The sequence below is a fragment of the Martes martes genome (genome assembly GCF_963455335.1).
Source record: "Martes martes genome assembly, chromosome: 2".
NCBI lineage: Eukaryota > Metazoa > Chordata > Mammalia > Carnivora > Mustelidae > Martes > Martes martes.
Genome location: NC_137889.1, coordinates 85,230,172 through 85,254,332, shown reverse-complemented (window position 1 = coordinate 85,254,332; position 24,161 = coordinate 85,230,172). Strand labels below are relative to the sequence as shown.

Genomic DNA, 24,161 nt, shown 5'->3' with positions numbered 1-24,161 from the left:
GAGCTTCCATCCCAGTGGGAAGACAAGCAAAACTAATTTACCTGGAATGTCTGGGAGATTTGTCATCATTTTAGATAATTCTTGGGGATTTTTAGTATTATTTTTATTTTTATAAAATTGAATAACACCCCTTCCTAGGATTTTAAGTACAATTACTTAAGGTTTGCAAATTTGGATTTGGTTTAAATCCTAAAAACAGTGGGGATCTATTGAAAGGTTTCAAGCATAAGAATAGCATGATCTGACTTGCATTTTTGTAGGGGTTGAAAGACTGGAGTAAATGTTACTTGCATATGCTGATAGGGTAGGTTTTTCCTGCTGAACATTTTTAGCCTTATCTCAGGGCCCTCCTTCAGCAAAGGGGGCCCCCTGCGAATGGCCAGGTTTCTCTGGTTACTAAGACTGGAAGCTTTGAATGCCAGATTCCGTATTAGTGGTAGTAAAAGTATTGAAACAGAGACAGGTGTTCAGATATCTTAGTTAATAGGGGTTAATTGAAGGAGGACTAGGGGGTAAGTAAGGGAGAGAGGCAGTGACCCTAGTGGCCTCTCCATGAGATCTGCTGGAGAGTTTGTTATGAAGAGAGCTTGCACGTTAGGCGCTGTACCTGGCAGACCTTGTCTGCTAGCCATGATGCCCACTGCCCTTTCCTGGGTCCAGGCTGTCATCATCTCTCTCCCAGGCAACTCTGATGGACCTGTAACAGACCTGCCAGTGTCTACTCTGGCCTTTTCAAAAGTCTCTGTCCCCCAAATGCAAATTGGACCACACATGGGATGTGATAAAATGCACTACATTTAAGAGTTTGTAGCTAAAACTCAAATTTGGGGGGCTGATCGTTTGTTAGAAACCAGTATTTTGAAGATCTGAATGTCAAAAAATATCTCTTAAAAGGCAACTATTTTAATCTTCTATTTTTATTGTGATTCAGAAAAAAGGAAACTATTTTTCAAGGCTTACTATATAAAAAAAAAAACAAACCCTACAACATTAGACTAAAGAAATCACTATGGCATTCCTCAGAAAAAATTCTGACTGTGATATTTCTGCATGGAAACTGCATACATATATTTGTGTGTTGTGTTTTAAGTGGGCATAAAATTGCCAGCTAACCTTCCTCAGAAAGAAATGTCTTCATTTTGATATTCTCTCTGTCTCAAGTTTTCTTCATTCTGTTTTTTTGGTCGAGAACCCAACATCTGGGTAGTGGTTGAGTTCAGCTTCCTTCAAAAGGGAATAGAGGGTCTTTTTATGAGAAGGTACTCATAAAATCACCTCTGGCTCAGTTTAGAGCTGGAAGGTAGATCTGCTAGAAGGCTGGGGAGTAAGAAGGCTTAGGCAGAAATTAAGATGTGCTCAACTTTGCTTTCACTTACCTCCTTCGCTCCAGATGAAAAGAAATAACTTTATTGTGTTTAGGAATAAAATTTGAAGTTGAGAAAAGAAATACAACTGCTTCATGTGAGTCCATTGAATCCTAAGAGAACTGAGACTAAGGTGATAATAACCATTTAAAAGAATTCTCACTCAAACAATAAGAGGGCCAAATAACTTTTGATTTCTTTATTTGAATAAAAGGTACAACCTGCTTATACGTTCCGGTTCATGTCACATCTGAGCCTAAATAGAGTTGGATTTCAGTTTAACTGCGTATTAAAAAAAATTACCTGGCTCAAACATAGGTAACAGGAGACAAAGACATGCACAGAAGGATTCACCCAAGGATTCCTGAATATAAAGTGTCTAGAAGGTGAAGGCTCCAAAATGAGCAGATGCTGCTTTGTTCTGCTGAGCTATAGACTTGCTGATCAGAGAAGGAAAAACAGCAGGAGTATTTTGCAAAGCTAGGAGCGTTGTTCAGCAAATGCGCTTCTGGTGCTGTGTGGAGGAGACACAAATGAAACGGCATTTTTAACATGACCATGAGCTGTTGCTTCAAAATGTGAAAGAAATTTGAGTTGTTGACATTCTGAGTTGTCAGGAGGATCACGGAAGGCATCAGCTGTTTTGCGGCTGCAAACCCAACACAGTTCCATGGTGAGAAATTAAGTTGGAAGTAATCAAGAGACAGCTATGTACAGTTGCAGAGCACTGTGACATGTGTATGGCCTCATATACCTGATGCAGGTGCCTCCACTGTAACTCAGACGTCAAGAAGCAGAATGAGGTTTTGGTCATGTGCCAGGATGGCTAGGAGCATGGGGAGCTCAGTACGAATAGTGAAAGCTGTTCGTGCCTGTCCCTCACTTAGAACCTCAGCTCCACAGGGCAGAGACCATTGCTTTACCAACCCATCATAGGTGCTCAAATAACAGGCATCGGCATGACTGTGTGAAAGTCATTTTTACACATCCAGGGATAAACAGGAAAATTCTTACCAAATAAGATTATGGAGTACAAAAATGTACATAGTTTCAAGGAGGCTTTAGGGAGATTGTTAGAAAGAAAGTATTTAAATAGGTCATTAATGGAGAGCTAGGGCTACACAGGGAGGCTTCTGGAACATTTGGGTTAAATTGCATGATTATAAACCATTTTTCCCAACATGCTGTGCATTACATCTCCAGGACTTATCCCTTTTATAATCAGGAGTTTGTACCTTTTGAACACTGTCACCCACTCTGCTCCCCCTACATATCCCACCTTGGGCAATCATGAATCTGTTCTCTCTGAGTTCAGTTGCGTGTGTGTGTGTGGTTTTTGTTTTTGTTTTTGTTTTTGTTTTTTTCTTTTTCCCCATAGAGTCCACATATAAGTGAGACCATATTTGTTTTTCTCTGTTTTATTTCACTTAGTATAATGCTCTCCGGGTCCATCCATGTTGTTGCAAATGGCAGGCTTTCCTTCTTTTTTTTGACTGAATAATATTCCATTGTATATACATATCACATTTTCTTATCCATTCATTCATTGACGGACACTTAGATGGTTTCCCTGTCTTACCCATGATTTTAAAAAAAAATGCTCGGGTGGCTCAGTCGGTTAAGCATCCAACTCTTGATCTCAGCTCTGGTCTTGGTCTCACAGTCATGAGTTCAAGCCCCATGTGTTGGGCCCCACCCTGGGCATGGAGCCTACTTAAAAGAAAATGCTACAATGAACATGAAAGTACAGATATTTTTCCCAGTTGGTGTTTTCGTTTCCTTTGGATAAATACTCATAAGTCGAACTGCTGGATCACAGGGTAGTTCTGTTTTTAGTATTTTAGAGAATGGTTGTATTGTTTCCATAGTGGCTGCCCCAGTTTACATTCCCACCAACCACCAATGGTGCACTAAGTCTCCCTTTTCTCTGCATTCTTACAAACTGTGTATATGCGTATGAAGAAGTGAATGTTGATAGAAGACAGGGGAGCTCTTTCCACTGGGGATCTGCTAGCTATACTGAGTTTTTCAGATACAGGCAGTTGTCATGGCTCTTTTCTCACACTTCCTTAAAATTGCTTCTTGGGGTAGCAACTAGAAATTTTATGGCATCAGAACACCTTTGCTCCCATATCCTTGCCACTCGCTGCAGATTACCTCATGCAAATACACTGTGACGGCAGTCAGTGTTACTCTCACCAAAACCATTGAAAGATTCAGGTAGCTTGGGCAACTGGGTGGCTCAGTTAATTAAATGTTCAGCTCTTTTTTTTTTTTTTTTAAAGATTTTATTTATTTATTTGACAGAGACAGAGATCACAAGTAGGCAGAGAGGCAGACAGAGAGAGAGGAGGAAGCAGGCTCCCCGCTGAGCAGAGAGCCCGATGTGGGGCTCGATCCCAGGACCCTGGGATCATGACCTGAGCTGAAGGCAGAGGCTTTAACCCACTGAGCCACCCAGGTGCCCCTAAATGTTCAGCTCTTGATTTCAGCTCAGGTCTCTTGGTCGTGAGTTCAAGCCCCACATTAGGCTCCATGCCCAGCATTTATTTATTTATTAATAAATTAACAAATAAGATTCAGATAGCTGTGACAAAAGTCAGGTTTAGGTAATGCCCCAGAATTATGGATTTATTTTAGGGATACAAGCTGGAGGAAAAATTAATTTCTTGTATGAGATCAAAAAGCCAATCTTATACCTCTGTGTGTTTCCAAGAAGCCTTGGATCTTTCCAGTGAGCCACACTACCTTTTGTTGGAAGCATTAAATGAGTGTCTGTAAAGCATATAGGACAGAGCTTAACCTCCAGAGTATAATTTTGTTAAAGTACTCTGAAAAGGGCATTATTTGGTATTTTATCCTCCTTTTCTAAAAGAGCATATGTTTAGGAAAATTGGTCAAACTGTCCATTTTATTTAATCTTCTGTCTACTATTAGGGGAAAAACAGTGTTCATATTTGTATTGTCATATAGATCATACTTGCTTCTGCCCTCTTTTTTTTTTGAAGATTTAATTTATTTTAGAGAGAGCAAGACAGTGCAGTGGGGGAGGGGCAGAGGGATAGGGAGAGAGAGAATCCACCAGCAGACTCGCCATTGAGCGTGGAGCCCGATGCGGGGCTCAATCCCATGACCCTGAGATCATGACTGAGCTGAAACCAAGAGTTGGGTGCTTAACTGAGAGTGCCACCTGGGGAACCCCTGCTTCTGCCCTTCTAATATGAATATCCTAAGCTTAAGATACCAGTTTATTTCTTGGAATAACAAAAAATGGGTCTATCTCATGGAATCAACTAGGGTGTAAGTGAACAACTGTTACCTCATTTTTTTTTGCAATATGGGCTCATTTTGGTCTTTTTTGTTTGTGTCTTTCACCTATTGGTATCTGACTTTTGCATTTGTCCTGCTCAGTTGAATCAGATGAAATGGCTCGCTCACTTCTGGAAACAGAAGTGTGTGTGTGTGATTCATCTTCTTTCTAGATTCTTACTGGCCTGGTGTGTTGTAGTGGCTGCCGAGTTCTGTGGAGAGGAGGGTGTATGTTTCTGTCAGTCTGCTGCACATGTGTGTCTGCTCTTAGGAAGAAAGTAGTGGAACATGAGGACTTGAGATTGCTTTCAACTTTTTAAACTTTCTCATCTGGCCCTTCTTTTTCATTTATTTTGCCCTTTAGGAAGTAAGGGTTCCTAGCAGGTGAGAAGTCACTGTTACAGTGGGTCCCAGTAAGAGTCTGACGTCCCTCTCCTTTTGTTGCAGTCTTGTCATTATTTGGCCCTTGGCTTTTTCTGGTCATTCTTTGCTCCAGTGCATGTGCCACACCACTGCTCCAGCGTTCTCCAAAGCAATGTCGCTCAACACTTCCCTGGGCTCTGTACTAGCTGACTCCCAGAGCTTGGCGTAGGAGGCCCTTGGCCTCTGCTCCAGCTTCCTTGCCAGCCCCAGATGTCCCCCACTTTCCTCCTCCATGCTGGCCTCCAAAACTGCTCACTGTCAGAATATGCCATCCCTTCTTACATACTGTCTTCCCTTCATAAGCTCTCACCCCCTCTAACTCTCATGGTCCTTCTCATTCCATCCTTTGAGACTCAGTTCGGGTATCACCCCCTCTGCAGGCTTCCCAGGGTCCCAGGTGAACCCGTGCTCCAGGCCCCACGGCACTTTTTCCAGGCCCTTGCTTGAACATTTAGGGCCCTGGCCCTCTATCGTCTCTCTCCCGTGCTCTTCCATGAGCCTGTCTGGGACAGGGCCTGTTTCCTTTTCCTTTTTACAATCTCACCATCAGTGTAGTGTTTAGTGCACTGAGGGCCCCAGAGTTTTTAATAGGTAGGTGAGTCAGTGGGCATCTGACTTGAGATCCCCAAATAACGTATCTACCTGTCGTTCCTGTAAGATTTGTATGACTTCACCTTTTCACCACATCAGGCACGCTGACCTTCACCAGACTTACTCCCAGGGCAGGTGGTAATATTCTTATTTTAGAAACTGTAGAAGAGACTCAGAATTTAGGTTACTTGGTGGAGGCTGAGAGCAGAATAGGGATCCATAGCACAGCTCAGTCTGCTGTAGGATTTTCTCAGATGTAGGAAGCATTGTGATGACTCTCATATCTATGGAGTCTGTAATTCATGGTCCACAAAACACAAACAGCAAGTGAAATGTTGTTTTGGGCCACATTTTTATAATGGTAATAAAACCGTAGAAACACCTTAAAGGCTCAACAATAGAGGGAGGATTTGATGAGTTTGATTACATCAGTATGGCAGACTATTAAGTGATTCTTCGAAGTTATAATCATGGTGCTTAATCTGACAAGTGAATAGTAGAATAGAAGGTAGGCTCTACTTGATGATTGTAACTTGTAAGATAGAAGGTGGAATAGAATACATAAATAGAGCTGTGTTAGGCTTGTGAAAAGTGAAAGTTTATATTTTTAAAATTTTTTACAGTGCTATTTTGGTTCTAAACCACTGAGATTTGAGGAGTGTTTCTGTGGTTTATTTGGGCATAATTCAAAGAATATTTGAAACTGGCATTGTCTCAGAATCTGGCCTAGAGTCTCACTGTCGCAATAGGCTTGTCTCCGAGATTTACAAGGACTTGAGTTATTGTTATTAGGATCGTTGTAAAATAATGTTTGTTGCTAAAAATAAAATGGTAAGTCAAACTGGGAAACCCAGAGAAGTTTTGAAGTGAGAAGAAAGCCCATGACACACAGTCTCACCAATTAAAGGGGTATGTGTGTCCTAACATGGTATCATATTACCAAATTATCTAAAAGTGAGATTGTGGTTACAAACAATTACAATGTAATCATTAGATAAGGTGGAGGGGACCAAGAGGACTGAAAACTAAGAGGTAAGACCCAAGACCACGGTTATCCTTGGCAATGAGAACCAGGACAAATGTTTTATCATCTGCTCTCAGTGTGCTTTCTGAGTGTGCATGCCTGTGATGAGGGTTCCCCTTCCCCACCACAGTCTAGTGTTGCTGGACAGTGTGAAGGAGAGCTTCTCTCTGGGTGTGCAATGTGATACCTAATGCGCTTCAGACCCAGAGTTCCTAGCCTTTTCAGATGGACACAGCCCTCACTTTTGGAGTGGTGATGTCAGGCCCTTGTGCCTGCCTGGGACAGGTGTCAGGCAAGTGTTGCTTGGGGCCCCATGCCTGCCAGGCTGGGGGAGGGTGCCCCGGGGTGCTTTCCTGCTTCTCACCTCCAAGATGCTGATCCCTGTTAATTAAGTGTGGCAATCTGAAAAGGAATCCAAAATCACCATGGGGAGGGGACCAAAGGAAAGTCTTTTCAGTCACAATTCCACAAAAGAGAAGGGGGCACATTTCTCACTAAGTTGCAAGAGTCTGATCTAGGATTTGGAGATGGAAGATAGAGAACGGGGAAATGTAACCTCTCTAGCGGCCCTGTTTTCTTGATGGGCTTCTGTAATTAGTTAAATGGAAGAAACAGATTTTCTGAATGTGATAGCCGAGAATGCCTACAAATCTATGTGTCATCAATAATGTATTTAATATATTGTGTGATAAAAGTTATTTGATTTTTTTTTTTTTTTTTACGTAATACGATACAGTGTCAGTCTCTGCAAAAGTATTACTATGTGTTAGGTAAATGCCATTACTTAATTTTTGTCTGTATACTTGCCTCTGAATATGGCTTTTATTTTGTTTTTATTTTTTGGAAAAAGAATCTTTATAAGGGATGTGTGCATTTTTAAAATTGATACTGGACATTAAGAGAAGGACAAAAGAGTACTAATATATCAATAATGAATACAGTGCTATAGAAAATAGTACATTTAGGGAGCAAGTGAGGAACATTTGCATGAATGAATATGGCTTTTAAAAGCAAGGGAATTGGGGGAAAAAAGCAAGGAATCGCTTAATTTTATACTTTTTTCATCTCATCCCAGTGAGGATGATTTAAGGGGATGGGACTGTGGGAAGTGGAGAATAGGGGGCCGGTGAGTGGAAGGAAGGGGAGGGAAAGGAAGGGAAGGGAAGGGAAAGACTGGAGGGAGAAATGCCTAGATGTGTGGGGGTGGGTATCTCTTCCTTCTGTTCGACAGAGCAGGGAGTCCCTCCCCTCCGTCTTCTCCCTGTTGCTTCTCTAAAATCTCTGCTGTATTGGCAGGAGCGAACAGTGTTCTTGGAGAGCAGTTACCTGGTCGATTCTTTAACTCAGTGCTTACCTTGTTTCTTTTCTGCCTCCCAGGAGAATTGGCTGGCGCCTTACGGAAAACCCGAGAGATTCCTAGCATAATAAATACAGTATTCAGAAGTTTCTGTTTTTAAATGTGTATTTTCCTTCACCAAGATTATAAGCTCCTCAAGAGCAGGAATCCTGTCTTAGCCAGTATTTGTTTTCTTACTACCTAGCGCAGTCTGGCCATATAACACGCGGTGAATAAATGACCTTCAAAGGAAAAAACTATAATTTCAGCTATTTATGAACTTAAGAGACAAGAATCTTTTTTGACTTCTTTCAAACATTCGTTATGTTAGAATATTCTAGAAACTTTTGTTGGGGTATTTGAAGATGCCCAACAAATAACGCCTGTATTCCTCACCAAGTTCTAAACTAGTGGACATGTAGTTAGGGGTGGTCCCTGGGTGGCTCAGTAAGATAAGCGATCTTAGTTCAGGTCTTGATCGCAGGATTGTGAGTTCAAGCCACACACTGGGCTTCATGCCAGGCATGGATAATACTTAAAAAAAGAAAATGAGAAGTCAGGGAACCAAAATGCCACTGTCATATTGCTGATAAGCCACATTCTTGTGTATCAGCTGAGCTCAGAGAGCAAGTTACCAACTCTCTGTTCCATTGGGTAGATCACAGGGTGGCCCATCAGAAGGGGGTTTTGAGTCTGAAGGACAGACAGTCTTCTTGAGAGTAGAGAGGAAAGAAACCAGCTCCTCTGTGAGCCCCTACCCTTCTCTGCACTGTCCTCAGCACAGCATCATGTTCTGTTGCCCATGACAGGCAGCCCCTTCTACCTCCAAGGGAAGAGGAAGAGTTGGGGTAACAGGACAGGTGAATTTAGGGAAAGACAATCCTTTCCTTGTAACATTCCTCAGTTTTTGTACCTGTGACCCACTGGGCTTGCCTGTTATCAAGATGGGGTTCTCCTTTCCCCTGGCAAGGAGATCAGCAGACTCCCGGCAACTGTGCTCCCACTGTCCTTAGTCTGTTCCTCCTCCCACTGGAACCAAACCCCCATTTCTTTGATCCTCCTCAGACTGTTGGGGAGCAGTGCTGAGTTTGCCTCTTGAAAGCTCTGAGACAGATTAGAATAATTCACTAATAGTCCGTTCCAAGGCACACTGCAGTCAAGGTTGAAAGTTCATGTCCTCATCTGTTTCCCATTCTGAATTCTTTTCAAGTATGATATTGAATACAGCTTATCAGAGTTTTTGCAGTGGTATCAAATAACAGAATTAAGATACTCCAATAAAAAAATACCAGCCATATAAGTATGTCCCATCATAGAGATTATAGTGTATTGAATAAGGTGAATTCTAAAACCACACCACCTGGGTAAAAATCTTGGTCGCCTCTGAGTGACCTTGGCCAAGTTACCTAACCTCTTTGTGTCTTAATTTATCTAAAATAAATAATAATAGAGTACTTCATAGGATTGCTGTAGCTGTTGACTAAATTCATGCTTATAAAATGCTTAGAACGAGTACCTGAACCCTAACTAAAATTTGCATTCATCACTTAACTTAAAAAAAAAAAAAGAAATTTTGACTATAAACCTTCTCCTGTTATGAAACTCTTGGAGAATTTTTAAATTCAGAGATTCAGTCCTCTGGCAAGATGTGAAAATTCAAGTCTATAGTCCCATATCAAATTATCTTGGCTTGTGAGTTAACATCAAAAGAATTTGAAGCCCTCCCCAATTTCTTATTTTTTTGGTCTTAGCCCGAGAGGTTTTCCATGCCTGTGTGAGCTGGGGAGCCTTCAGCAGCTAGAGCCCAGGCCTCCTCTTGTTAGAACGCATGAGTCTTCCCCAAGTTATACTGGCTTAATATTAAGTCACTCCGGGCTCCTGGCTGGCTCAGTCGGTAGACCATGCGACTCTTGATCTTAGGATTTGAGTTCAAAGCCCATGTTGGGTGTAGAGATTGTTTAAAAATTAAAAAGAATAAAATCTCAAAATGTATCAAGTCTCTCTTGAGCCTTGCTTGAGTCTAGACTCTTAAGATACACAGGAATATCAGATATCAACCTTCCATCCACCAGATTTGGAAAACATGCATCTCATGTCAGCCCTCAAGGGACTAATTCTAAGCAGAATGATTCCCAACACTTCTTTTTGCCAAAAAGAGGGATGGAGGATGGAGAGCATCACCTTCGTTTTGGCTTCAGTTTATGCCAGTTGTTTTGATTCCAAGACCTTTGTATTTAAACTCAGTGAGGAGAGATTGCCCATCAGGAGGCTGCCTTGGGACCTCAGGGGCTTGGGGAAGTGCCGCTTTCACAGACCAGCTCCTCTCAGGAGGGAGCCCCAGAGGCACTCTGGTCTTCCCTCCGAGTGAGCACTTGGCAATGGTGGCAGCGTGGTGACAGGTGTGTCTTTGTTCTCCTTCCTGCAAGAAGCCCTTGTTTCTGGAACCTCTGCCATGAAAGGTGGGGACACCTTGTTGAGGACGGAGGGCTACAGTGCCTGGGCAGGGGCACTGGGATCTGTGTGCACACTGGTTTCCACAGCTGCTTCTTTTTTTGTTTGTTTGTTAAAGATTTTATTTATTTGACAGACAGAGATCACAAGTAGGCAGAGAGGCAGGCAGAGAAAGAGGGGAGGAGTAAGCAGGCTTCCTGCTGAGCAGAGAGCCCGATGCGGGGCTCGATCCCAGGACCCTGGGATCATGACCTGAGCTGAAGGCAGAGGCTTTAAGCCACCGAGCTACCCAGGCGCCCTGGTTTCCACAGCTTCTTACAATAGACTCACTTAGGCTTCTGGAACCTACTTCTTCTTCTTCTTTTTTTTTTTTTAACAAGTCAGTCATAACATGGTAGGATTCCAGCATTAACTTGTTAGTCGTGGCAGTTTTGACTTCACAATGTGAGTTTTTTTTTGTTTTTAATTAACATAGAATGTATTATTTGTTTCAGGGGTACAGGTCTGTGATTCATCAGCCTTACACAATTCACAGCGCTCACCATAGCACATCCTCCCCACCGTTCATCACCCTGGAACCTACTTCTTAGAGAAGGCTTTTCCCTTTCAGCCCCACCTGTTTCCAGTGGAGCATTGTTCTCACCAGATTCCTGGAGGGGAGCTGCTACTGACATTTAGGAAGCTTGGGGCCTGGTGGGGATAGCGTGTTGGCCATGAGCCACTCACGGTCTCCCCCAGGTTGTGAGCTTGCGCCTTTCTCTGCCATTCGGGGCTATTCCTCCAGGATGTGCTTGGCTTCTCCTGGCCTCTCTTTCTCTCAGGAAGGCTCAGTTGAGTTTCTAGCTATTTAACCAGTTTCTTTTGTTGGTCTTTTTCTTTCTCGAACATCTGTAAGGCTGCTACTGTTTTCTGGAATTGGCTAAGTCCTTTTTTTTTCTTGTTCTTTTTGATCTACATTATATATGTGTGTGTGTGTATATATATATATACACACACACATACATATACATGTACATGTGTGAATATATTATATATATATTTTTTTTTTCCTCTAGATGTTTCTTTAGAATTGGCTAAGTCCTTTTTTTTTCTTGTTCTTTTTGATCTACATTATATATGTGTGTGTGTGTGTGTATATATATATATGTGTGTGTGTATATATATATATATGTGTGTGTGTGTGTGTGTGTATATATATATATATACACACACACACACATACATATACATGTACATGTGTGAATATATTATATATATATATTTTTTTTTCCTCTAGATGTTTCTTTAGATGCTTTCTTGTGAGTTCTCCTAAAGGAAGAGAGAGTAAATCAGTGAGTTCTGGGTCTGCTAAAAGCATCTGCTGTTCAAACAAATCTTCTCTTCCCTGTGTTGGAGAGTCTCCCTCCGGAGATGCTCCTATCATACCAACATCTAAATCAGGCCTGGGGGTCAGTCTGTCTCCATAGTCTTGCCTGGCTCCCTTTGAATGGGTTTCATCTTCTTGCTGTGCCTTCTCTTAGACTGAGTCCTACTTCTATGAACTTTGCAAACACGTTCCCCCAGGGCATGGGCCGTAACTGTGTCTCCACCTTGTATTCTCTGAGCATTCTGCTCTGAACCTCCTGTCCCCTGTACCCCTGAACCTCTCCAGGTCTTATGTAGTCGTCCTGGGTATAGCTGTCTCAGTCCTTAGCTGTTCTTACTGTGGATTCTGCACCTGGCTTTACAGGTGTCTTTCTCCATACCTCCTGTAATGGAAACCTGGTTCCTTCAAGGGGAGCAGTTCCTATCTGCTAAGGCCCTGCTTTTCTCCTTTTATTACATTTATTTTTTATTTTTTATTTTTTTATTATTATTTTTTAGAATTTTCTTTTTAAAGATTTATTTATTTGAGAGAGAGAGAGCACAAGTGAGAGCGATCGCAAGCAGGGTGAAGAGCAGAGGGAGAAGTACGCTCCCCACTGAGCAGGGAGCCTTATATGGGACTCGATCCTGAGACCCCAGGATCGTGACCCGAGCCGAAGGCAGACGCTTAACCAACTGAGCCACCCAGGCACCCTATTCCATTTTTTAAATTCTCCAATGAGCACAAAGGTCTCTCTCCCTCACTTCAGTTAGCTACCAGGCTATGTCCATCTCTCTGTATTCTGTTGAGCTGGACTTTTGAGGCCTCGTTTTCTCAGTCATGTTCTAATTGTTCTCTAAGAGGTTAGTCTTTCTCTTAAGGGGAGCTCTCTCTTCCTCCTTCTTCTTCCATCTGCCTTTTTCGTTCATCTTGCTCTGATAGGAAAACTAAATCATGTGTCCCTAACCTTCCAGCACTTCTCTGATGTCCAGAGTGAACCAGATTGTTCTAACCTTAGTGGTTGCTTTCTTTGTGCATGCAGCTAATTCTGTCAAATTGCTTGTCTACCTCAACCCAAGATGAGAGCATCCCTTCTATCTGATTAGCTTATTGCTTCTTTATTTATAAAATCTGCCATCTGTGTATCTGTCATTTTGGATCTTGAGCATCTAAAACAGTGGTTAACATTTAGATGATTAATAAATCTGGAGCCAATGTGATTGGGAGGAACTTCTGAGTCTGTGGACTGGCCCACATGAATTTAAATGAGAATTTAAACTCTTTCATAGTTCCAGCTCTTAGCCATGAAGATAATGCATAAAAAAGGAACAGAATTTGGAGCAGCCTGTCTGTACTGTCTGCCTGGAGTTGGACCCAACAGTTTCTTCAAGATCTGGCAATAAAAGCAGATGGTCCAGCTCTGGAAGCTCTCTCTATTGGGAGAGGAGTCCCGACTAGGACAACTTTTCCTTTTCCTTTTCCCTTCTCCCCTTCCCTTTCCTTTTCTAGTGGTGAAGTATATGCACCATAAACTACCATTTTAAGTGTATAGTTGAGTGGGATGAAGTACTTCACACTGTCATGTGATCATCACCATCATCCATTCTAGAACTTTCTCATCTTCCCCAACTGAAGCTCTTACACCCACTACATAGCAACACCCCATTAACCTCTCTTCTCAGTCCCCCCCAGGACCATTAGTCTGCTTTCTGTCTCTATGAATTTGACTATTCTAGGCCCCCTCATATAAGTGGAATCACAGAATATTTGTCCTTTTGTGTCTGGCCTATTTCACTCTGTTATAATGTTTTCAGGGTCCATCCGTGTTCTAGTATATGTGTCAGATCTTCCTTCTCTTTTAAGACTGGGTAACATGCCATTGTATGGATACCCCATGTTTTGTTTAGTCATTCATCCATGGATGGATTTTGGGTTGTTTCAACTTCTGACTACTGTATGTAATGCAGCTATGGACTTGGGTGTACAGATATCTGTTCGAGTTCCTCCTATCACTTTTGGGCATGTACCTAGAAATAGAATTACTGGATCACTCAGTAATTCCATGTTTGATTTTTTTGAGGAACCACTATACTGTTTACCACTGCGTCATCCTTTCTTCCATAGCCATGGCTGATTTTTGCCATGGCTACTCCTATTTAGGTAAAAGCTACACCCACATCGCTCAAGGTCTAGCTTCCACTGCCTGCATCATGAAAGCCCGAACTTCTGCGGAACCTGGGCCCAAGGTCAAGGCCTGAGCCAGGCCTTCAGGACCTGCTTGCCATTTGCTCAAGGCCCACAGCATCCAATTGTATAAAAATAGCTGCTTGCCTTTGGATCAAGTCATCATATGCCACATGACCTACCAAGGTGAAAATCCCACAAAGCTCTCCTGAAACTGCCAACCCAGCTTGTAACAGCGAAAAGCCAGCTCCCCGAGTGCAAAAGCTGGAGTACTGCACCATATAGGCCACTGGCACTTGGTCCAATGACAAGTCTCAGTATCTAAATGCTAACTTGCTTTCCACATTCCTTTTTGCTAACTTGCTTTCAAGGTTTCTGGCGCATTTCAGGAGGGTGGAAGCTTGTGGGCAACACATGGCTCTTCTCTTTTCTTGGGTTCTAAACCAAATGTAAAATAAGACAAAAAGAACTCAAAGTGTTTCAGAAACAACACCACCACCACCACCAATCCTCTTCTCTTAGAAGCCAAAAGAGTGTGGAAGAGGAGTTTCCCCCTCTTACAACCTTGATGTGGGAAAAACCGCTTCCCAGAAGCATTTATTTTTTGTGAAGTTTTACTCATTTAATGCATTAATTGTGAATGACCAAGTGAAAACAACAACACTCCCTTTGGAAGGTCTACCGTGTGCTCTCTGTGTGTCCTGTGGGTCTCATTTAGGTCTCATAACATGGCTGTGACCTCACTAACTCTGTTTTATCGAAGAGGAAACTGAGTCTTAGGCAGGGTAGAGGATGCCCCTAAGGTTTTTTGTTTGTTTGTTTGTTTAAGATTTTATTTATTTGTTTGACAGAGAGGTCACGAGTCGGCAGAGAGGCAGGCAGAGAGGGGGAAGTAGGCTCCCCGCTGAGCAGAGAGCCTGATGCGGGGCTCCATCCCAGGACCCTGAGATCATGACCTGAGCCGAAGACAGAGGTTTAACCCACTGAGCCATGCAGGTGCCCCACCCCTAAGGTTTTGTGGCCGGGGTTTCATCTCCAGCTGAGTTAACAGCAAAGCCTTTTCTGGAAAAGATGTGGATAAGAGAAAATGCAGCACATGTGCTTTCATCCCCTTCCCTTAAAACAAAAACGAATTTCAGCCATTTCCTAGGTTTTTACAGATATTTTAGCAAGGGGTCTGGCAAGGTAGGTGAATTTTGTTTCAGTGGTTAAATATCTGAGGATTAGCAGGGCAGTGGTTAAGGGGAGGGCTGAAGCCCAGTTGCTAGAGAGGGGAGAAAGCAACCCTACAGGGCTGACTAATAACTCCACTGAGCCCGGCTGTTGTACAGGAAACACTAAATTAGGAGTTGGGTTACAGAGCATGGCTGTTGTGTGGAAGGGACCCAAGAAAGGGCCTGTTTTATGCAAACTCACTTGCTGTATAGATTGTGTTGTACCTAGCACTGTAGATGGGGCCGCTGTCTGGAATGGTCACGTGGCTTATACAGAATCTGGGTTCCTGCTGATAAACATTTACCTGGAAAAGAACCTTTAAAATTTAGCATTAAAAGTTGTAGAAGGGGAGAAAAGTGAGACCTAATATTGGAATTTATCTATAATTCTTTTATATATTCCTCAAATATTCCTTAAATGCAAGGTTTCTGTGTGTGGTCATTACTGCGAACGCCCTGATTTCAAGGCTCTTGATCACTCTGTCTGGATCAGTGTATTATAGATTCTCACATATTTTTGCTAGGATATTGGTTTATTCTTGTTAGTAGAAGTCATCTAAGAGGGCCGGATTTGAAGTCTATCATTTCCTTTCCTCTTTACTTGTACACGATACCCCCAGATCACACTCTGCCCAGGCCTGCTGCCCTAAGACCAGTTTCTTAGCTAGAAGAGAACTAGGTGATTTGTTCTCTCTCAGATCCAGTCAGCTAGAGTAATAACACAAAATCATGGGAATATAAGCCATTACAAAAGGGAGTTTTTAACCCTGCCGTTTTCTGGACTGTTGCATTTTCTCCTGGTAGGGTTTTCTAATACATGTTTCCATGGTGAAGAACTTTCCAACTTTTAAATTTAGGAGTATACTTGGTCTGTTCTGATTTACTTAGAAAAAAGTACTGACCTGTGTTAAAGACCTGCTATTTTTTTTTTTCCTGGTTTCCACTAGCTAACCTTAGGACCTTTGATAAGTCATTTAACCCTGCCAAACCACATTTCCCCCCGGGAATAATACCATATACTGTATGAAACAACCAAGAAATTATTTTATTTTTTGGCTGTGAAATTTATGAACTAATTTGTTAAAGTGATTTTGGAGGGTTTGAAAAGTAAAGAAGTAGGTTTCTCTTTTCCTTTTATAATCTGCCCAGGCACACTCTTGAATAAGGGGATGTCCTACCATCTTAACACATGTGCTCAGCTGGGGTCCTTTCAGAGAGAATTTAATGTGTGTGTGTGTGTGTGTGTGTGTGTGTGTGTGTTTGCCCCAGGTGGCTCATGTTTTGGTTATAGTTTACTTTCTTAAATCAGGATTACATTAGTTTTGTTCTTTTGATGAAGACATGAGCCTTTAAGTTGCTCTTTGAGAAAAATTGGCCTGCTTCAAGGACAGTTTGGAGGTGTTGGGACTCCCCCTTGTGGGACTCTGAAATGTTCTACAACAAATGAAACAATACGGTGGTTTATTTTTGTTGCCCTTCCAACTAAGAGAGAAATCTTACTTAAAATGGTAAATAAGAAATTCATCCAGAAACTTACCAAGAATGACCAAATACTGGGCTTTATATTACATCAGATCACCCTGCAAATTGGATTGTTTCATCGTGTTCAAAAATCCTAATTCTGAACTTATAATATTTCAACATTTGAAGAAATATTTTAGGTAAGAGAATTACCTTGTGAGGTTAAGGCTTATAGTTAAATTGCTGTAAATTTTCAAAACACACAACTATTATAAATGCATATGTTAAAAATGTGTTGATATGGGTTTTTCTTTAAACTTTTTTTGTGGAGGGGAGTTTTAGGTCAGAAGTACATGTCAAGAGACAGGTTTTGGTATATTCTTTTATTTTGTAGCCGTTTATTATTTTTCGTTTCTTGCCTATTTCAAGCTTACCTTTTTCAAGCAAGCATCTGTGGCCGTGTGCCCACTTCTCTTTATTCACTAACTGCATATTGAATTTAGTGGTAGGCCCTACGGTAAAAGCATCACAAAGGTGCTTGCAGTCTTCTGGGGAAGACAGACCTTGGGCAGGTTGTCAGGGGAAAGGTGCGGTGGGTGTAAGTAATGGGCAGTTACACCAGCTATGGGACAACCTTGGTGAAGGGGATGTTTAAGCTGGACATGAAGGTTTAGCTCGGTAGAGGAAGGCTGGATTTGGGGATGTGAGTTCACAGCAGAATGATAAATTCAGAGGTTGAAGGCAAAACAGAGCAGAAAGTAGACTAGTGAGGCTGGAGCATAAATAAGGTGGTGGAGACTGGGGAGGTGCCTGAGTTTTGAGGCTACAGTAAAGGATTTGGTCTTTGATGGGCTTTTGAGCAGATAGTGGTGTTACCTGATTTGCATATTTATAAACTCACTCTTGATGCAGTGTGGAGACTGGAATGGAGAGGACAGAGGTAGACACAGGGAGAACACTAGCCTACCTGTCTCCTCCCTCCCTCCCCTCCCTTCCACGAGGACAAGTGTCTCTAAACTTTTTTCTGTAAAGGCCTAGAGAGTAAATTTTGGCTTTGCAGGCCATATGATTTCTGTTCCAAGTAGTCATCTCTGCAGTTGTAGCATGAAAGCAGCCATAGACAATCCACAAAAGAATGAACATAGCTGGCTTCCAATAAAGCTTTATTTACAGACACAGGCAGTAGGCTGGATTTGGCCCATGGGCATAGTTTGCCAACCCTTGATCTCCAGGGTATTAGGAATGAAGAGAAGTGAATGGATTCAAGGGTACTGAGGGAGGTGGGGGCAGTATAACTTGGTTATGGGTTTGTTTGAGAATGGTAAGTGAGGAGGTAGAGCGAAGTTGGTTTTCAGGTTTCTGTCATAAATAACTGTATGAATAATGGTGCCAGGACAACACGCACAGCAAGGGTAGCTGTCTTGGCAAGTGTGAGCATTGAGGAGTAGTGGACATGGGTATGCGGAGAGGGCCGAGCTGGAGAGAGAAGTGCAGACAGCTTCCGTGTCTCTTCCCTGGCGGGAGAGAGTGAAGAGGGCGAAAGACAGAATCCAGAACAACTCTAACATCTTGAGAGGAGAGAGGGAAGAGCCTCAAAGAGGAAGAAGAAGAACCAAGAGATGTGGATAATGGGGTTAAATTAGCAGACGAGTTGGGCAAAATGAAAAGTGTCTATTGGATTGGTGTGTGAGGAGGTCTTTTATAACTGGCTAAAGCAGTTTCAGAAGTGGTGGGCTTTTTCTTTTTATGTCTTTGATGGTGGGACTCATTTACAGAAAGACAAATTCAGAAATCTAGTTCTTCCTTAAGATTTTAGGTTCCGTTTACAAATGGTATTGTTCTGTTTAAGTCTAGCAGGTACTAGCAATTACTTTCTAAAAGAACTTCTGGTTAATATTTGGTCCCACTTATAAGCTTGGTTAAACTTCTTAACTATCTTCACTGCATTTTAAAATGCATTATATTTGACTCCAGTTTGGCTACTTTAATCACTGAAAGACAATTGCAGTTGTTAAAAATGTGTTTTTTAACGTAATAAACTTAGGTAATTCTTAATAAATCTGACAAGTCAAACACCACTGTGGTTCTTCTACTTGATACTGAATCTTCCTGGAGTGAATAAATGCTTACCCACAATTAAGTCAGCCAAGGATTTGGGGAATGCCTCTTACTGTACTGAGATTTCCTGGTGTCCTGACTGTGGCTGCCAAGACGAGTGCCTTTTTAAATTTTATAATCACTATGCCAAACACATCAGACTGAGCAAAACAGGAACTCTCATAGCCTAGGCCATTTGGATTTACATGCCTCACTACCTGACTGCCCTGTGCCTTCACTGTCTGCAGCCCCCTCACTCCCACCCACACGGCTGTATTCCTGGATTGGGGTTTGCATTCCCTCCTCTTAAAGATACACCCGTTATCATCCCAAGCAGCTGTTATGATCTCTGAGCTTGATGAAATTCTGCATTCTTTTCCTTTGCTTTGGTCTCTTCCATCCGTAGCTCTTTCACATATTAAAAAGGATGATGATGGCCAGTGGAATGTTAGACCCCTCTGGTGTCTTGTTACCACTTGTAACGTCATTCCACTAATGGAAGGCAGGCATAAGAACAGCTAATTGGCTGTTACTGGGTGAACCTACTTTGAAATGAAAGACTCCTATGTTGAAACAGAATGTTCAAAAAGTGTATGAAATGCCAAACTACAGTGTTCCTGTGTATATTTAGAACATATTTATCTCCTTACTGCCATAATAGGAATTTTCATGTTGCCCAAGGGAGAGCTTATGATTTCCATTAGAATGTAAGCTCAGTGACAGATTTTTATGTCTTACTCATGTTCATTTCCAGCTACTAGGATAATACCCAGCATTTAGTAGATACTCAAATATTTATTAAATGAATCAATGAATTTCCTGAATAAATGATAGATTGCTTACTATGAATATGAGATTGAACATTTTTGCCTCTTTTAAGTTTTTAACCACCTTCTTCTTTTAGGCGGAAACCACTAATACTAGCCTCTTGCAAGTGCAGCTGGAATGCAGTTTACATAATAAAGTGTGTCAGCAATTAAAGGTAAAATAAAAAATTCAGTGTTTTTATCTTTCCTTTCCTAACTTTTGATTTGGAAACCAAAAAGAAAATGACACATCCTCTCTTCAGAAATACACGTCCTTACCATAGTGCTTTTCTTTTTCTAAAATTTGAAATCACAAAGCTTTGGATGATTTTTTTTTTTTTTTTTTGAGTTCTTCCTTTTTTTCCCATCCCTCCAATCTCAGAGTTGTTATATGGAATCCGATGATGTTCTACGGCTACAAATGAGCATAATTGTCACCATGGAAAACTTCTCGAAAGAATTTGAAGAAAACACACAAGATTTGTTAGATCATCTTTCTATTATTTATGTAGCTACAGATAAATCTGAGACCTCAGGTAAGGTGGAGTCTTTTAAAATTTTTATTATGATACATTTTGATTAGCCTGCATCATCATTTACCTGAAGATTGTATCATTGCAGTGCAAAACAAAGAGCCTTTGCTTTCACTCTTAAGAGGTTGAAACAGTAAGTGATCCTCAACCTGCAGCTGCTAGTGAGGCTGTATTATTTTGGAGTACCTTAAGTGGCAACCGGGAACCATTCTGAATTTCCTTGGGAATAACTTTTTTCGGCATTCTGGAGATTGTGAATAAGTTAAACAGGCACAACAATCTAATATAAATATTCACAGAGTATTTTAAGTCTCGCATCTCACGTTCCATTGTTACTGATTTGCAGAAGCTCAGTTAAATCACGCTGTTTCATTCTTTTAATAGTTGATTGGGTGCTGGTTGTTCCTAGATGCCTGGCAAGTTAGGATAGTGTGAATTTTTGTGTTAATTTCTGTGAATTTTGTCTTGGAAAATGTTTGTCCTGTGTACCAGAAATTGCCTAGTTCATCACTTTAAATTTCTAAGAACTTTGTTAGGCAACACATACTATATGGTCCTTGACATTTATATTATCCATTGGTTAGCAAGGCTGTGCTGGTATATATGTATATATATGTACTTGTCTGTATATATATATATATACATACACACATGCACACACATATAAACACATACCATATACATATTCAGAGAAAGAATTGGTAGCAAAGTGTGCTTTTATTTGGGAGTCTTAATTGTTGGTCAAGCCTCATTTACTTTCCATTCCTCAGAATTGGTTATAGTAGTAATGGTTCAGCAGGAAAGCTGCCCTGTCCTTGGGTTCATAGTTTTGGTGATTCTCAGAATGGCCAGGTGGACAACAATGGAGAGAAGACCCCTGTCCCATGGGGAGTACTTTTGAAGAAGGTGAAAAGGAAGACTGTGCTTTGGGATCTGAGGGTTTTGCTTTTCCTCAAATGTGACCATCTAAATAAGGAAATGAGGGGCTGTCTAAGCAACAGGAGGATATAGCTTTTATAAAGCTATCCGATTAGTTAGTCTCATCTACAGGAGTAATAGTATGACCTCATTTCTCCACTGGCAGTTCATCATTGAGGGATCCTATATTGGTAAGTCAGTCTTTTTGTGTGGATCTTTTTCTCTTGTGACTTATAAGGATACCCAATAGAAAATAGCTCCCAGTTTCAATTGTAGTGTTGAAAAACGAGTCCTATTTTGTATAGAAATGTGTAATATGGTATTTTAACTGCTATATTAAGGTGCAAGAATGAGTTGCCTCTTTGTTTTAATCTCGTTGCTCTGATTCTTTTGGACAGATGATTCGGCAGTAAATATGTATATACTACATTCAGGAAACAGCCTTATTTGGATACAGGTAATTGTAAATGCTTACAGAGAGTAAACTTTAAACTGAGAAGTGTGTGTTTAATTGCAGAATGTGAGAATTTTTCAGGAAGAGATACAGGAACACTTGTCTCAATTCTCCTTTGCTTTAATTTACACCCATTTTCCCTTGCTGGACCCCATATTAGGATGAAGGTTGTCAGCACCCTCTTCATACTCTTATAGACACATATGCTGAGCAGTTGCTCCTACGCCAGTCTGAGCTACTTAGCTCTTTGAACAGATTTGATTCAAATTGGATAAATACCCAGCTGAGAATAGTAACTTGGATTTTTTTTTTCCTGTAGGATGTACATCATTTCTCACAGAGAGATGCTCTGTCCCTGCAGTTTGAACCAGTCCTCCTACCTACTTCTACGACCAACTTTACAAAAATTGCCTCTTTCACTTGCAAAGGTACAGTTTTTAAGAATATCAGAGATTGTCTTTTTTATTTTCATTATCCAGTTATGATCATTCTTTCTGGGAAATGACTTAGAGCTACAGAGTAATAAGCGAGGTTTTCAGAAAGTCAATGGGTTTGATTAAAATACTGCAGCCTTCAGAGGTCTAAGAGAGAGAATGATGGAAAAAATGATTATGGATTCAACTTTTATTCTGCCACACGTGTAAGATTTTGCATTTAAAGGTTAACTGAGTTGGTGATTTGAGAGAGCCGGATGTACATGTGTTTGGTGGAGGGGCTGCTTTCACATATTGAGAGTTCTGCTGCCCTCATTGTGTTTCTTGGTGTAGAACGCAGTACAGATCTAGTGAGCATAAACCCAGTCCTTGCTTTGAGTTCTTATTTATTTATGGCAGAATTCTGTAAAGAAATGCAGATGGTTTTAAGCATATGAAAACATGCCCTGCTTCACTTATATTTCAAGAACTGTTAATTAAAGCAGCGAGTGAAATATAATTTATTACTTAGATCAATAAAGATAAAAACATTGTCAATATTCTGTGTTGGTAGTGATTAGTGGAAAAAACAGATATTTTTAACAAGAGTATAAACCAACACAGGCTTTTTTGGAGGGAAAATTGACAATCTGTGAACTTTTAAAATGCACATAGATGCTCTTTGATCCTTCTCCATTAAGGAACCATCTACAGATACACTCATGCACGTATGCACAACTGTACCTGCAGAAATGGGCACTGCCGGGGAAGCAGAGCTTTGTCACCATCCATCGGTAGGGGGCTGGTGAAATTGTCATGCATCTCCGGGAGGGTGTGCTCCGCAGCTTTTAGGAGACACACGTGCAAGCATTGTGTGCACACTGGGTGTTGTTTAAAGGGTGTCTGTGTACTTGTGTGTGCACAGAACACTGGGTGAATGCATAAGAACCTGCTAGCAGTTGTTTACGATGATTGGGGACTCAGGGGTGAACGGTAGACTCTACTTTCACATTTTTGTTAGTGTTTGAATACTTTTTGGAGCCATGTATGTAACTTAAGAAAAGAAAAAAAAAAAAAAGACTAGGGAATCCCGGGTGGCTCAGTCGGGTAAGCATCTGCTTTCAACTCAGGTCAAGCCCTAAGTAGGGCTCCCTGCTCAGCACGGAGTCTGCCTATCCCTCTCCCTCTGCCCCTCTCCCCCCTCGTGCTTCATCTCTCTGTCTCTCTTGTCTCTCTCAAATAAAAGACTTGAGTATTATAAGAATTCTGTACCAGTGCCTTACTATTACAGCCTAGCTCATGGAAAGCTTAAATGGTGTTTTGATAATTCACAATGTTTTGGACTTCGTTCCTACTTTCACTGCGAAGCTCCTTCTTGCTATTTTGGTTGTCTTGCTTTCTTGCTCATGTCTCCACGTGCTTCTCTTCACCCCACCCAGTGGAGCGTCATTTCTCACTTTTGTCATCCTGGCAGAACTACTTTCCTATATTTAAGGTGAATGCAGATCTTTGTAAAGAGAAGCCACTACTTTTCTATATTTAAGGAGAATTCAGATCTTTGTAAAGAGAAGTTCACTCTTTCTCTCTCTCTCTCTCTCTCTTTTTTCCCCCAGAAGAAGAAATGAGAGGTTGGTTTAAAAAAGGGGTGGATGGGGACGCCTGGGTGGCTCAGTTGGTTAAGCGGCTGCCTTCGGCTCAGGTCATGATCCCAGCGTCCTGGGATCGAGTCCCACATCGGGCTCCTTGCTTGGCAGGGAGCCTGCTTCTCCCTCTGCCTGCTGCCTGCCACTCTGTCTGCCTGTGCGTGCTCGCCCTCTCTCTCTCCCTCTCTCTCTGACAAATAAATAAGTAAAATCTTAAAAAAAAAAAAAAAAAAAAAAAAAAAAGGGGTGGATGTGGGGGGAGGGTGGAAGACACCATGTTCCAGACGATTGGCAATCAGCCAGTGGAGAAAAAGATAGGCGTGTTGAGAAAGGATTTTACCACTGATAATCTGATGCACGGTTTTAATGGAGGCTGAAAAGTGGAGTAATTAGGAAGTTATAAATAAAACATAGATGTTGTTTTCATTCAGGGTAAGGAAAGAAAAGAGGGTTACGCTTCACATTTATTTCTTTGTGTCTCGAAACAGCTGCGTCATGTGACAGTGGAGTTAAAGAAGACATGAAGAAAATAAAAAAGACTTCAACACTAAAAGCATGTCTGTCCTCTCCTGTGGTTCAAGGGTAGGGTGATTCC

The 24,161-nt window shown here is 41.5% G+C and overlaps 1 protein-coding gene across 1 annotated transcript in view; it reads left to right on the top strand.

The window, feature by feature from the left end:
- Positions 1-24,161, top strand: part of TMEM131L (transmembrane 131 like) — a 157,684-nt gene that overhangs the window by 89,322 nt on the left and 44,201 nt on the right. The window contains exons 8-12 of the mRNA XM_080797493.1: positions 19,704-19,781; positions 19,988-20,141; positions 21,455-21,513; positions 21,830-21,938; positions 24,055-24,148. Coding sequence (XP_080653619.1) covers positions 19,704-19,781; positions 19,988-20,141; positions 21,455-21,513; positions 21,830-21,938; positions 24,055-24,148 — 494 coding nt within the window. The remainder of the gene's footprint in view (positions 1-19,703; positions 19,782-19,987; positions 20,142-21,454; positions 21,514-21,829; positions 21,939-24,054; positions 24,149-24,161) is intronic.